Here is a 14,245-nt window from a genome sequence, read left to right on the forward strand (position 1 = left end):
AGCTTCCACTGATAAGAATATAACAGGGCTGGGCGCGGTGGCTCACGCCTGTAATCCCAGCACTTTGGCAGACCGAGGCGGGCGGATCACAAGGTCAGGAGATCAAGACCATCCTGGCTAACACAGTGAAACCCCGTCTCTACTAAAAATAAAATTAAAAAAAAAAAAAAATTAGCCAGGTGTGGTGGTGGGTGCCTATAATCCCAGCTACTCGGGAGGCTGAGGCAGGAGAATGGCATGAACCCGGGAGGCGGAACTTGCAGTAAGCCAAGATCGCGCCACTGCACTCTAGCCTGGGCGACAGAGCGAGACTCCGCCTCAAAAAAAAAAAAAACAAACAAAAAAACAGAAGACACTTCATTCACAACAATATGAAACAAAACATACAAACTACCCAGGAATAACCTAACCAACAGTATAAACATGAAAATGGCTGTGAAGCTGGAAACTGCTAGTCATTGAGGGAATGAGAGATTGTTGACATGGGCACTTACAGTGGGGAAGATCTGGGCTTGAGAAACATCTGTGCTCGAGAAAGTAAAAACTGAGAGTGTTTACAAGACATTTGCCTTGAAGATACGACGATCTGAAACCTTAATCTACATAGGAGTCGATGGCTTTTTCTGGCAGGTTCAAGATTAGCCTGCATCCTATTATCATAAAATGTCTTGGCTAGTGTGTTTTGGAGAGTTTTTCTTGAATTATCCTGACTTCAAATGCTGTCATCTCCTGGGAAACGTGGATTTTATTCTCCCATCTACGCAAACAATTTTTTGTCGTGGGAAAGTGTATATCCCATTCTCTCAGATGCCACTATGTTCTGTAATGCCAATCACATAAAAGAAACTTGAGGCCGGGCGCGGTGGCTCACGCCTGCAATCCTAGCACTTTGGGAGGCTGAGGCAGGAGAATCACCTGAGGTCAGGAGTTCGAGACTAGCCTGACCAACATGGTGAAATCCCATCTCTACTAAAAAAAAAAATACAAAAATTAGCCGGGTGTGATGGTAGGCGCCTGTAATCCCAGCTACTGGGGAGGCTGAGGCAGGAGAATCACTTGAACTCGGGAGGCAGAGGTTGCAGCGAGTGGACATCACGTCACTGCACTCCATTCTGGGCCACAGAGAGACTTTGCCTCAAAAAAAAAAAAAAAAAAAAAAAAAGAGACTCAAATTCAGTTAATTGTTGAAAAAGTATCAAGAGGCCTTCAATTTGTACCTTCTCTTAAGGCCTGGCTGTAGAAAAGCCTGTGACTCCAAATATGTTTTTCCCCCTGTGTGAGAAATATTTTAACTCAGTATGGTCAGCATGAAGACATTTACTATAATGTAATTTAAAAATTAAATAAAAGAGACAGAGCATACTCTTGTATGAGAAAATGGAATACTGCCAAGAGATTAATTTCCTTCAAATGAGTTAATTCAATTCCATTTAAAGTCATAATAGCTTCCTTTTGGAGGGGAGGAAGATTTGACAAATGATTCTTTTGTTTTTGAGACAGAGTCTCACTCACTCTGTCTCCCAGGCTGGAGTACAGTGATGTGATCTCAGCTCACTGCAGCCTCCACCTCCTGGGTTCAAGTGATCCTCCTGCCTCAACCTCCCCAGTAGCTGGGACTACAAGCACATGTCACCAAACCCAGCTAATTGTTATATTTTTAGTAGAGGTGGGGTTTCACCATGTTGGCCAGGCTGGTCTCGAACTCCCGGCCTCAAGTGATCCGCCCACCGTGGCCTCCCAAAGTGCTGGGATTACAGGTGTGAGCCACCACACCAAGCTGGATTTGACAAAAGTTCATTCAAAAAAGTAAAAGAGGAAAGAGTTCAACTATTTTTGAAAACAGATGAGCAAAGAGGAGACAGAATGGCAGAAACCAACATCTGCACACACACAAAAGAAGAAATACTTGGGAAAAAGAGGCTCCAAGCTTGGAGTCCAGTCTCCCTTCACACACGGAGACCTGGCCTGTCCTTATCTTTCTGCTGCCTAGGAGGCCACAGAGCAGCCCACAGAGACATGATCCAGACTGCTCTTGTTTGGCAAATTCCCAGGCTCCCGAATTGCCTCTTCTTCTCCCTGAGTATCACCCCTCCACAACCTACCCAGATCCCAATTTCCTCAGGGCTGTCTTAGCGTCTGACCCAAACAAAAAGCCTGCTTGCATTCTTTAAAAAGTTGTTAGTTCTTTCAGTTCCGCCAAGACGGAGCAGCCTTGTTACTTCTGGCTTCTCCCTCTTACAACTGAAAAACCTTGGACATATCACAACAAACAAGACCATGGAAGATTGCTCGTATATTGAGGAAATACTTAAGACAGTTATGTTACGGTTAAGAGGGGCAGAGGTGAGGGCAAAGAGATCTAAATGGAAGTAAGATGTCTACACTCAAAAGTGACAAAATGCTGATATCAGTGACTGTCAAACAACCACTAAGAAAACTATATAAAGTGCTATGTTCAGAATCACTCTAAATAAATCAGGATGGATCCTAAAAATGTTAAAAGAGTCAAAGGACCAAGAAACAAAGGGAACAAACAGAAAACAAAATGGCAGACATAGGCTCTAACATGACAATAATGATCTTAAATGCAAAATGGTCTAAATACATCAATTAAAAGCCAGAGACTGGCAGAGTGGATGAAAACACATGACCCAACCATATGCTATATATAAGAAACTCACTTCAAATACAAAAATACAGGTAGCTTGAAAATTGAAAAATGGAAAAAGATCAGGATGAACACTAGTCAAAAACAATAGGAAAAAAATAGAAGTAGCGATACTAGTATCAGATAAAGCCAACTTTAGAGCAAAGAACGTTCCTAGAGACGAAAAGACCATTATATAATGGGAAAAAGGGTCAACCTGTAGGAAGACAATAATCTCAAATCTGTACACACCAAGCAACAGAGCCTCGAAATACACAAAGCAAAAACTGATCGAGCTCAAAAGAGAAACAAACACATCCATAATTACAGTTGGAGAGATTTCAACACCCCACTCTCAGCAGTTTATGGAATTGCTAGACAGAAAGTTAGCAAGACTATAAAAGGGAAGAACAATACAACCAACCAACAGGATCTGATTGACACGTATAAAACACTCCGCCCAACAAAAGCCGAACACACATTCTGTTCAAGGGCCCGTGGGACATTCACCCAGACAGACTATACCCTGATCCATAAAATAAAGCTTAATACATTTAAAATAATGAAAGTTATATACAGTGTATTCTTTGACCATAATGGAATCAAACTAGAAATCAATAATAGAAAGGCAACAGGAAAATCTCTAAACACTTAGAAATTTAAAATACACTTCTAAATCATCCATGGGTCAAAGAGGAAGCCTCAAAAGAAATAAAAAAAAAAACCACAGAGAACTGAATGTAGTATCAAAGTATGTGGGACACAGCTAATGTAGAGAGGGAAATTTGATAGCACAAAGTGTTTCCTTTAGAAAAGAGAAAAGGTCTCAAATCAATAATCTAAGTTTCCACCTCAATAAACTAGAAAATGAGCAAAATAAACCCAAAGCAAAGGAAGGAACAAAATAATAAAGATCAGAAACCAATGAAATTTAAAATAAAACAACACAAAAATTAAACAAAAATCTGGTTCTTTAAAAAATCAATAAAGTTTATAAACCTCTACTAAGACCAACAAAGATGGAAAGAGTGAAGACACAAATCACCAATACTAGGAATGAAATAGAAAATACCACTGCCAAGCTTGCAACCATTTAGAGGATGATATGGAACTAGTACAAACAACTTCATGCTTGAATTAAACAATTTAGAAGAAATAAACGAATTCCTCAGAAACCACAAGCTACCAAAATTCTCTACCAAGATTTTCACAAATTTGAAACAGACCAACATGAGCAAGCCTATATGGCCATTAAAGAAATTGAATTTGTGACTAAAAATCTCATGTAAATGACCGGGCACGGTGGCTCACGCCTGTAACCCCAACACTTTGGGAGGCTGAGGCAGGTGGATCACCTGAGGTCAGGAGTTCAAGATCAGCCTGAAGAACATGGTGAAACCCTGTCTCTACTAAAAGATACAAAAAAAAATAGCTGGGTGTGGTGGTGGGCACCTGTAATCCCAGCTACTCAGGCGGCTGAGGCGGGAGAATTGCTTGAACCTGGGAAGCAGAGGCTGCAGTGAGCCAAGATCACGCCACTGCACTCCAGGCCTGGGCGATAGAACGAAACTCTGTTTCAAGAAAATAACGTCAATATTAATCCGCTATCTTAGTAGACTAAACAAAAATCAATCATATCAGGAGACACACAAAAAATTGACAAGATCTAACACCCATTCATGATGAATAGTCTAAACAGAAGGAATAGAATTTCCTCAGCTTGAAAACTTACAGCTAATATACATAATGGCAAAGTGGTTTTCTTCTTAGATTGGGAACAATGCAAGGATGTGTGAACTCACCATTCTTATTCAACAGAGTACTGGAAGTTCAGGCCACCGCAATAAGGCAAGAAAAAGAAATAAAAGACATACAGAATAGAAAGGAAAAATAAAACTGTTCCTATTTGCAGATGACATTATTGTCTATGTACAAAATCCCTAAGGAGTCTAAAAAAGCCATCCAAGAACTAGTAAGTGAGTGTAGCAAGGTCACAAGATAAAAACAAACACACAAAAATTATTCACATTTGTACATGCCCAAACAAACGTGGAAACCAAAATTTAAGACACAATGCCCCTTATTAATACAATCACTTCTAAAAAGAAAAGGAAAGACACACGAGGTACAAATGTAACAAAATACGTATAGGATCTTAAACGCTATTACAAAATGAAATCACAAAATGCTGACTAAAGAAATCAAAGAAGAGCCAAATAAATGGAGAGATATACTACGTTAGGGACTGAGAGACAGAGTCAACATGTCAGTTCTCCCCAAACTGATTAATAGTTTTAATGCAATTCCTATAAAAACCCCAATAAGGTTTTACTTTTTTATAAGCATAACAAGCTTATTCTAAAATTCATATGGAAAAGTACAAGTCCTAGAAGAGCAAACCAATTTTGACAAAAAAGGATAAAGTGGGAGAAATCACTCCGTATAACAAACCTTACTAGATTTCTCTAGTAATCAAGACTGTGCAGTATCGTGGAGGGATAGACACAAAGACCAATGGAACAGAGCACAGAACCCATCAACAGCAGCCAACAGCAGCCCACTAAGGTGCCCGACTGACTTCTGACAAAGACACAAAACAAATTAAATGGAGCGGGGCCAGGTGCCATGGCTCACGCCTGTAATCCCAGCACTTTGTGAGGCCGAGGCAGGTGGATCGCTTGAGGTCAGGAGTTCAAGGCCAGCCTTGCCAACATGAAAACCCCATCTCTACTAAAAATACAAAAATTAGTCGGGCGTAGTGGTGGGTGCCTGTAAACCCAGCTACTCAGGAGGCTGAGGCAGGAGAATCACTTGAACCTGGGAGGTAAGAGGTTGCAGTGAGCTGAGGTCACACCACAGCGCTCCAGCCTGGGTGATAAGAGTGAGACTCCATTTAAAAAAAAAAAAAAAAGTTTTTTAATGGAGGGACTGACTTGTCTACAAATGGTGCTGGAGCAATTAGACATGCATAAACAAACAAACAAAAATAATAAATGAAGCTTAACCCAATAAACCTCACTCCTTATACAAAAATTAACTCAAAATGGCTCATAGACAAACAGAAAACTATAAAAGCATAGGAGAAAATCTGTAGGATCTAGGAAAAGAGTTCATAATCTATAAAAGGAAAAATTGATAAAATGGATTATATCCAAGTTTCATATTAAAAACTTGATTTAATTAAAGATTATACTAACACTGGCCGGGCATGGTGGTTCACGCCTGTAATCCTAGCACTTTGGGAGGCCAAGGCGGGTGGATTGCCTGAGCTCAGGAGTTTGAGACCAGCCTGGTCAACATGACAAAACCCCATCTCTATTAAAAATACAAAAATGAGCCAGGCGTGGTGGCGGGCGCCTGTAATCCCAGCTGCTCGGGAGGCTGAGGCAGGAGAATCCCTGAGATCGTGCCACTGTACTCCAGCCTGGGTGACAGAGTGAGACTTCGCCTCAAAAAAAACAAAATGATACAAAAACTCTTGCTCAGAGAAACACCTTGTTAAGAGAACGAAAAGACAAGTTACAGACTAGGAGAAATTACTTGCAAACCACAACCTGACAAATTGCTAGTTTCTGGAACATATGAAGAACTCTCAAAATTTAACAGTAAAAAACTCAGTTTTGGTTGCTGGGCGGGAGGGAGGTGCTGGCTGCAGAGGGAAGGAGCTCCCAGTGGCTGTGGAGAACCCAGCCCAGCTGAGCCGAGCCACGGCCACCATGGTGGCTACCGAGGCCACTCATGAGAACCACGACACCTCCACTGAGAGTGGAGACAAGTCCAACCAGGACCCTCAGTTTGAGCCAATAGCTTCTATTCCTGAGCAAGAAATTAAAATGCTAGAGGAAGAGGAAGAGGGACTTTTTAAAATGTGGGTGAAACTCTTCTGATTTGTTTCAGGGAACAATATCCTGGAATGGAAGGGTGGAGGCACTGGCAACATCAAGCTCCTGAAGCACAAGGAGAAAGGGGCCTCACGAGGAGGGACAAGACCCTGAAGATCGACAAGACCCTGAAGATTTGCCAGCCCCTAAGTCACGCCCAGCAGCTTCCTGAATGCTGAGCATGCACAGAAATTCCAAAGTTCAAAGAATGTAAAAAAGATATCAAAGAGAGACAAAAAGGACCGGGCAAAAACAACAATGCTGAAAAAGTGGTGGAAAAGCTAGAAGCTCTTTTGGTGAAGAGGAGACTGAGGAAGACACTGAGCAAAAGCATTAAATTCTTCCTTTCTTTCCCTTTTCTTTTTTTTGAGATAGAGTCTCACTCCATGGCCCAGGTGGGAGTGCAGTGGCACCATCGCAGCACACTGCAGCCTCCACCTCCTGGGCTCAAGTGATCCTCCCACCTCAGCCTCCTGAGTAGCTGGGATCACAAGTGCACACCCACTACGCCCAGCTCATTTTTTGTATTTTTAGTAGAGACAGGGGTCTTGCTATGTTGCCCAGGCTGGTCTTGAACTCCTAAACTCAAGTGATCCACCTGCCTCAGCCTCCCAAAGTGCTGGGATTATAGGCATAAGCCACTACACCCAGCCTCCTTTTTCTTACCTATTTATTTGAGACAGTCTCACTCTGTTCCCCAGGCTGGAGTATAACGGTGCGATCTTGGCTCACTGCAACCTCCACCTCCTAAATAGCTGGGATCACAGGTGCCTGCCACCACGCCCAACTAATTTTTGTATTTTTGTAGAGACAGGGTTTCACCATATTGGCCAGGCTGGTCTTGAACTCCTGGCTTCAGGTGATCCACCTGCCTTGGCCTCCTGAAGTGCTGGGATTACAGGCGTGAGCCATGGCACCCAGCCTCCTTTTTCAATTTTACCATGTCCCTCCTTTTCAGTTTGTTTTTATTGTGTTTTGTTTTCACAAGGGACTTTATATAAATAACTGGATTTAAAAAAAAGCTTAAAGTCAATTAGAAAAAAAAAAAACACGTCAACTAGAAAATGGACAAAAGACGTGAATATGCAGTTCACCAAGGAGGATATATAGATGTCAAAGAAGTCCATGAGAAGATACTGGCGGGTGACGCCTGTAATACCAGCACTCTGAAAGGCTGAGACGGATGGATCACTTGAGCCCAGAAGTTCGAGACCAGCCTGGCCAACACAGCGAGGTTCCATCTCTACAAAGAAGTGCAAAAATTAGCTAGGCGTAGTGGTGCAATCCTGTAGTCCCAGTTACTTGTGAGGCTGAGGCAGGAGGATTGCTCGAGCCCAGGAGGCAGAGGTTGCAGTCAGCCGAGATCGTGCCACTGCACCCCACCCTGGGCAACAGAGCAGGACCTTGTCTCAAAAATAAATAAAAATACTTTTTAAAAAAGAAAATATGCTGGCATCATTAGTCAGTAGGAAATACAAATGAAACCACAAAATCTTTCTCATAGATTGAGCCTCTGATGGTCTGAATATTCCCCCCTAAATTCCTGTGTTGAAATCTTTACCTCACAGGTGATATTAGGAGGCAGGGCCTTTGGGAGGTGATGAGGTCATGGGGGCGTGGCCCTCAGGAATGCAATTCGTGCTCTTATTCATGTGTTTATTTTTTGAGATAGAGTCTTACTCTGTCGCCCAGGCTGGAGTGCAGTGGTGCGATCCTGGCTCACTGCAACCTCTGCCTCCCAGGTTCAAGTAATTCTTCTACCTCAGCTTCCTGAGAAGCTGGGATTATAGGTGCACGCCACCATGCCCAGTTAATTTTCATATTTTTCATAGAGAGAGGGTTTCATCATGTTGGCCAGGCTGGTCTCAAACTTCTGACCTCGGGTGATCCACCTGCCTTGGCCTCCCAAAGTGCTGGGATTACAGGCATGAGCCACCATATCCGGCCTGATTCGTGCTCTTATAAAAGGGACCCTGGAGAGATTTCTCACCCCCGGCCCGTCCCACTTCCACCACGTGAGGATGCGGTGAGAGGTGCCGTCTATGAGCCACAAAGTGGGTCCTCACCAGGCATTACATCTGCCTCGATCGTGGACTTCCCAGCCTCCAGACCGGTGAGGAACAAAATGTCTGCGGTTTATGAGCCACTCAGTTTATGGGATTTTGTTAGAGCATCTTGAACAGACTGAGTGGTATTCCTTACTTAAAACAATTCCTTTAAAAGAGGTGAGATGTGAGAGAGAATGAGAGGAGGACGAAGAGGAAGAGGAAAAGATGAAGGGAGGCAAAAAGAGAGAGGGGGCAGTCGAAGGCGAGCCCCCACCCACGTACAGAGAGAGGTGAACATATCTGCTTTAGCAGAGGGACCCCGCCTCGTGATCTCAGGGCCCTTCGGGTGCCTCCACCCAACACTAGAAACCTTGTGGTCACATTCTTACAACCAAAGGGCACCCGGAGCCTGCCCTCTTGTTGCCCGGGGCAGCTCCGAGCTGAACCCCGGGCCCCACCCACACGGCGTGCGCTGTGCTCACCACGACAATCATGTCCCAGAGCTCCTTCAGCAGGCGGACCTCCCGGTGGCAGGCCTTGAGCTGCTTGTAGTCGGGGACGGTGACCTCGAACAGGCCCCCGGACTTGGACAGCGCCTCCATGATGCCTTCCATGGCCGAGATGCTCTTTTGTTGCTAGGGGAGGGGAGGGGAGGGGGCTGTCAGTAGGGCTGCCTACCCTCAGCGGCGCCCCACCCCACGCCCCAATGTTCTGCTCATCTCTCCAGTGTGCCCTCCCTGATAAACCTTCTGGGAGGAGGTGTCAATACAATGGTGTCCCACCTGGAGGGAGGACAGAGCCCTCCATCCCCCAACGCCTCCTGGGTCCTGCCTGCAGGGGAGGGCGGGTGAGCTCTACCCATTCCAGCGTGGGGACTGACTCCCAATGGGCATGGTACAAATGCCTCATTTCCTCCTGAGAGTTCCTGATTTCCCAGCATTTCTTCCACTTTCATATATTTTTATTTTATTAAAAATGATTTAAGTAATGCTTTGAAATGAGATAATTGAGAGAAGCAAAGAGGAAAAATCCCCAGTGTCCTTACAAATCCTGTGACTAAGAGTTGGCACCTGGTGTTAGCGGGTATGTTTGCACGGACACATAATGGGCAGGCTGTGGCAAAGGTGGGCTCGGAGTGTGTGCACACATGGACACGCAGGGACCACCTGCCCTGATCAGCAGCTGGAGCTCCACAGCTCCCCTTGGATGGGCACGGGGTACCCCTCACCCCAAATCTTTCCAGAAAACCCAGCCCGGGGCCCTAGGGAGAGAATGGCTGCATCTCCATTGTTGCTTGAGGAACGTGACATGAGGAAACAGCCATGAGGGAGGGTCGGATCGGAGCTGGAGGCCAAAGAGCTGAAGCTCAGGGAGGGGAAGAGTGGGGCGACCCTGAGGACCCTGGGGTTCACATGTGCTAGAGCCTGTGAGGCGGAGATGCAGGCAGGGCTGGCCCAGCAGGACCTGGGCACCGTACTGGGAGCAAAGAGGCACTGACGAGGGCCCTATTGGGCCTCAAGAGGCCTCCCTGGGCCCTGAGCACCCCCACACGCTCCTGCCCACAAGAGCCTTTTGGGCCTGAGCTTGAGCGGGCTGCCAGGTCCAGGGCTGTGTGAATTTGCACTGGATGTGATCATGAACTCGGACAGTGGGAACAGAATGGGAACATGAGTGACGCGTGGCTGCTGCCAGATGTGGTGGGTCAGGAGAGGCAGCAGGCAGGGAGTGATGGCAGGTGAGCGTTAAGCCCAGGAGACAGGAAGCTGCTGAATGTGAACAGAGTGGAGATTAGGGAGCGGAGCCAGGCTAAGGGACTGTGGGTCACACAAGGTGTTAAGAGGCCTCAGCTGTGGAGGCCTGGAGCCACGCTCTGAGCAGCGAGACACAGAGGGGACACCCCATGGTCTGGAAGTTGCTGGGTTTGCATGTTCACTCACATACCCACACATGTGCTTGCACACATATGCGCATGCATACACATAAGAGCACTTGTGCATGGCCCCAAGGTCAGTCCCACGGAGGCCACGTTTCTGGACTTGAAAGAATAACAACTTGAGTAAAGAAAGCAGTGGGGTTCCCAGCCTTACCCGCCAATCTCACCCTTGAGCAAAAATACCGTATTCAGGGACTTGTAGGGGTTGGGGTCGCTGAAGGAGAACGGGGCCTTGTGCCTGAACTTCTCCCTGAACTCATGCTGCTTGAGCTGCGAGAGAAGAGAGTAGGGTACAGAGGGTCACGGGGCGGCCACCTGCCCCGAGGGTGGCCCCACCTTGCGTGCCGCAGGGCCCTGTGTGAGCCCCACGCTGCTCCCCGGAAATCCCGCCCCCTACCCCAGGTACAATACCTCGAACTGCTGGCACTTCCGCCGCAGGATGCTGACCTCGTTGGCCTGGAGTGGGGCCACGTTCTGCTTCACCTGAATGGCCAGTTTCTTGGTGTTTGTCCAGTGCTCCGGCAGCTCCTGCAGGAAGCGAAGGTGGAGGAGGGCTCCTTTCTCATTTCTTTTCTTAAACCTTCCATTGTGAAATAATCAGAGACTCATGGAAAGCTGCAAATACAGTGCAGGAGCCGGCACGGGGGCTCACACCTCTAATCTCAGCACTTTGGGAGGCCTGGGTGGAAGGATCACTTGAGCCCAGGAGTTCCAGACCAGCCTGGGCAACAAGTGAGACCCCGTGTCTAAAAAAGACACAAAAAAAGTTTAGCTGGGTGTGATGGCATGCGCCTGTAGTCCAAGCTACTCAGAAGGCTGAGCTGAGAAGATCACTTGAACTCGGGAGGCAGAGGCTACAGTGAGCCAAGATTGTACCACTGCACTCCAGCCTGGGTGACAGAGTGGGACCCTGTCTCAAAAAAAACAAAAACAAAAACAAAAACAAAAACCAGCCTCCTTAATGGCAACCTAGGACATCAACTTTGGTGTCTCTGTTAACTAGACCAGAGAATGTACTCACTTTTCATCATGTTTTTAAACCTGATCCATTCGCGCGCGCGCGCGCGTGTGTGTGTGTGTGTGTGGTCTCCCATGCAAACTGATCCCACATATAGATTTGTCCAAACACCACCACAATCAAGATACGGATTGTCCATTACAACAGAGGAATCCCCTTTCTATCTCTCCACCACAGTCCTGCCCCTGGGGACTGCTCAACTCTTCTCCAGCTCTATAATGTTGTCATTTCCAGAATGGCTGCAACAATTAGATGAGTTTTTGTATTTCCCAAGTTCCCCACGCTTGGGCGAATAGTATAATCGTAAATGTTTAATTATTATTTATTCTTTTTTGAGACAGAGTCTCACTCTATTGCTGAGGCTGGAGTGCAGTGGTACAATCTCGGCTCACTGCAACCTCTGCCTTCTGGGTTCCAATGCCTCAACCTCCTGAGCAGCAAGGATTACAGGCGCCTGCCACCATGCCAGGCTAATTTTTTAATTTTTAGTAGAGATGGCATTTTGCCGTGTTGCCCAGGCTGGTCTTGAACTCCTTGCCTCAAGTAATCCACCCACCTTGGCCTCCCAAAGTGCTGAAATTACAGGCATGAGCCAACCACACCGGGCCATAAAATATTTTAAAGAAAAATAAAAAATCCCAGCCCATGAACTTTTGGCCCACAGCGGACGCTTCTCTATTTCTTCTACGATTGCTGACTCTATGGTTTCTGTCTGCATTTTTACTACCCCAGTTGCCTTGTTTGTGGCTTGGAGCACCTTGGGGTGGGACAGCTGAGAACCTGCTGAGTCCTTTTTTTTCTTTTGACACAGAGTCTTGGCTCTGTCACCCAGGCTGGAGTTCAGTGGTACAATCATATATCGCTGCAGCCTTGACTTCCTGGGCTCAACCAATCCTCCCACCTCCTAAGTAGCTGGGACTATAGGTGTGCGCCACCATGCCTGGTTAATTTTTTAAATTTTTTACAGAGACAGGGTTTCACTGTGTTGCCCAGGCCGGGGCCCCTCCCTCTTGTCACCCCCAGGGCTATGGGGTCTTGGGGACTGGCTGGAGTCAGCACAAGACGGGGGAGTGGGCCCTGTCTGTAGCTGGACACAGAGAAGGGGAGAGGGAGGGAGGGAGGAGGGGTGGATGGGCTGGGAGGAAATGGAAACTCCAGGCCAGACTCAAAGAGAGGAGGGAGCGGGGTCTCCTCAATGGGCACACCTAGAGGTGGCTGGAGGGCAGCTCTAGGACACACCCTCTCCATCCTTCCACCCTTGCCCTGCACACACACCTCCATGCTGACAGCTGTAGTTTTTTGAATTCTCAGTCAAGAGCTGTGCAAACGCAGCTGCCAGCCCCTCCCCCCACTTCAGCTGCCTAATCTCTCCCCAGGGTCTCCCGACCTTGTTCTTTTTCCACCATCCTGGCACCCAGCTCCACTGGGCACTCCCACCAGGCACTCAGGAGGATTTTGTATTTTTGTATTTGCATTTTGTATTTTTTTTTTTTTTTTGAGACAGAATCTCTGTCACCCAGGCTGGGGTCCAGTGGCGTGATCTCAGCTCACTGCAACCTCTGCCTCCAGGGTTCAAGCAATTCTCCTGCCTCAGCCTCCTGAGCAGCTGAGACTACACCGCCACGCCTGGCTAATGTTTTGTATTTTTGTAGAGACGGGCTTTCACCATGTTGCCCAGGCTGGTCTTAAACTCCTGAGCTCAGGCGATCCACCCACCTCAGCCTCCCAAGGTGCTGGGATTATAACGAAGGCATTTTTAATCCAACAAAACATCTGTGGAACGGAGGGAGCACTGGAGTCACCGTGGAGGCAGTCTCCAGGGTCTTCTGTCCCCTGGAAACCTCCTCCCTGCACCTCCCCGTTCCATTGGGATCCGGTGTCCAGAGGGGATCTAGCCTGCAGCGTCCCCCGTGGTTGTGTGTGATGGGCTGGTCTGTGGTTCAGGCCAGGCTGGCTCTTCCTTTGGTGGTGCTTCCTGCAATCTTCTCCCTGCTCACCTGGACGCAGCCACGCCCACCCACCACGTACCTGCAGCTTCAGGTGGATCTCCTCAGGCATCTCCTCCCCGTAGGTCTTGAGCAGCTCGATGGTTTGCTTCAGGGGCTCAAACATGTTGTCGGTGGCCACCTGCCTCTCCTTGACCTTCATCAGATGCCCCATCACTTCCACCAGCCCGTCATAGTCCCCCTCCTTCAGGGGCTTGGTCAAGCCCATTCTGGCGACTTTCATGAAGGCTTCCAGGTCAGCCAGGCTAAGGGACAAGGGGACCATTTGTGATGGGCCCAGTCCCCCTTGGGCCCACCCTTGATGGTACGGAGCCCCATCAGAGGGGGACGACCACGGTGAGGTCAACTGGCCATCACCGAAGGCCCCAGCTGGGGAGGGAGCGCCCCTGCCCACCTTGGATCCCTTCAGCTCGATCAGCCCATGCCCGGACATCACCCCAAGCCTCAGCAGCTTAGCTCAAGTCCATCCCTGAGTCCCAGGCTACGGCCACATCCCAGAGAGACCTTCACTAGCCCTCCAGATGGATTTCAGCCAGGCAGTGCTCTCTCCTGGCACTGTGCCCATCACAGCGCTGACGGCCGCCTATCATTCCACGGCTGCTGGTCTGTTTGTTTAGCACCAGCTTTCCCTGCCAGACTTCAGGTTTCCTCCACGTTTGGCACCTGGGCAAAGCAGGTGCTTGGTACTCTGGGGTTGGAGGAGGGACAATGT

At 47.6% G+C, this 14,245-nt stretch overlaps 1 protein-coding gene across 1 annotated transcript in view; it reads right to left on the bottom strand.

The window, feature by feature from the left end:
- The window catches only part of LOC105469383 (dynein axonemal heavy chain 17), a 152,411-nt gene that overhangs the window by 95,691 nt on the left and 42,475 nt on the right, over positions 1-14,245 (bottom strand). The window contains exons 22-25 of the mRNA XM_071081739.1: positions 13,556-13,778; positions 10,921-11,037; positions 10,693-10,779; positions 9,059-9,211 (exon numbers count right to left, since the gene is read on the bottom strand). Coding sequence (XP_070937840.1) covers positions 9,059-9,211; positions 10,693-10,779; positions 10,921-11,037; positions 13,556-13,778 — 580 coding nt within the window. The remainder of the gene's footprint in view (positions 1-9,058; positions 9,212-10,692; positions 10,780-10,920; positions 11,038-13,555; positions 13,779-14,245) is intronic.

This window comes from Macaca nemestrina, chromosome 17, assembly GCF_043159975.1.
Source record: "Macaca nemestrina isolate mMacNem1 chromosome 17, mMacNem.hap1, whole genome shotgun sequence".
NCBI lineage: Eukaryota > Metazoa > Chordata > Mammalia > Primates > Cercopithecidae > Macaca > Macaca nemestrina.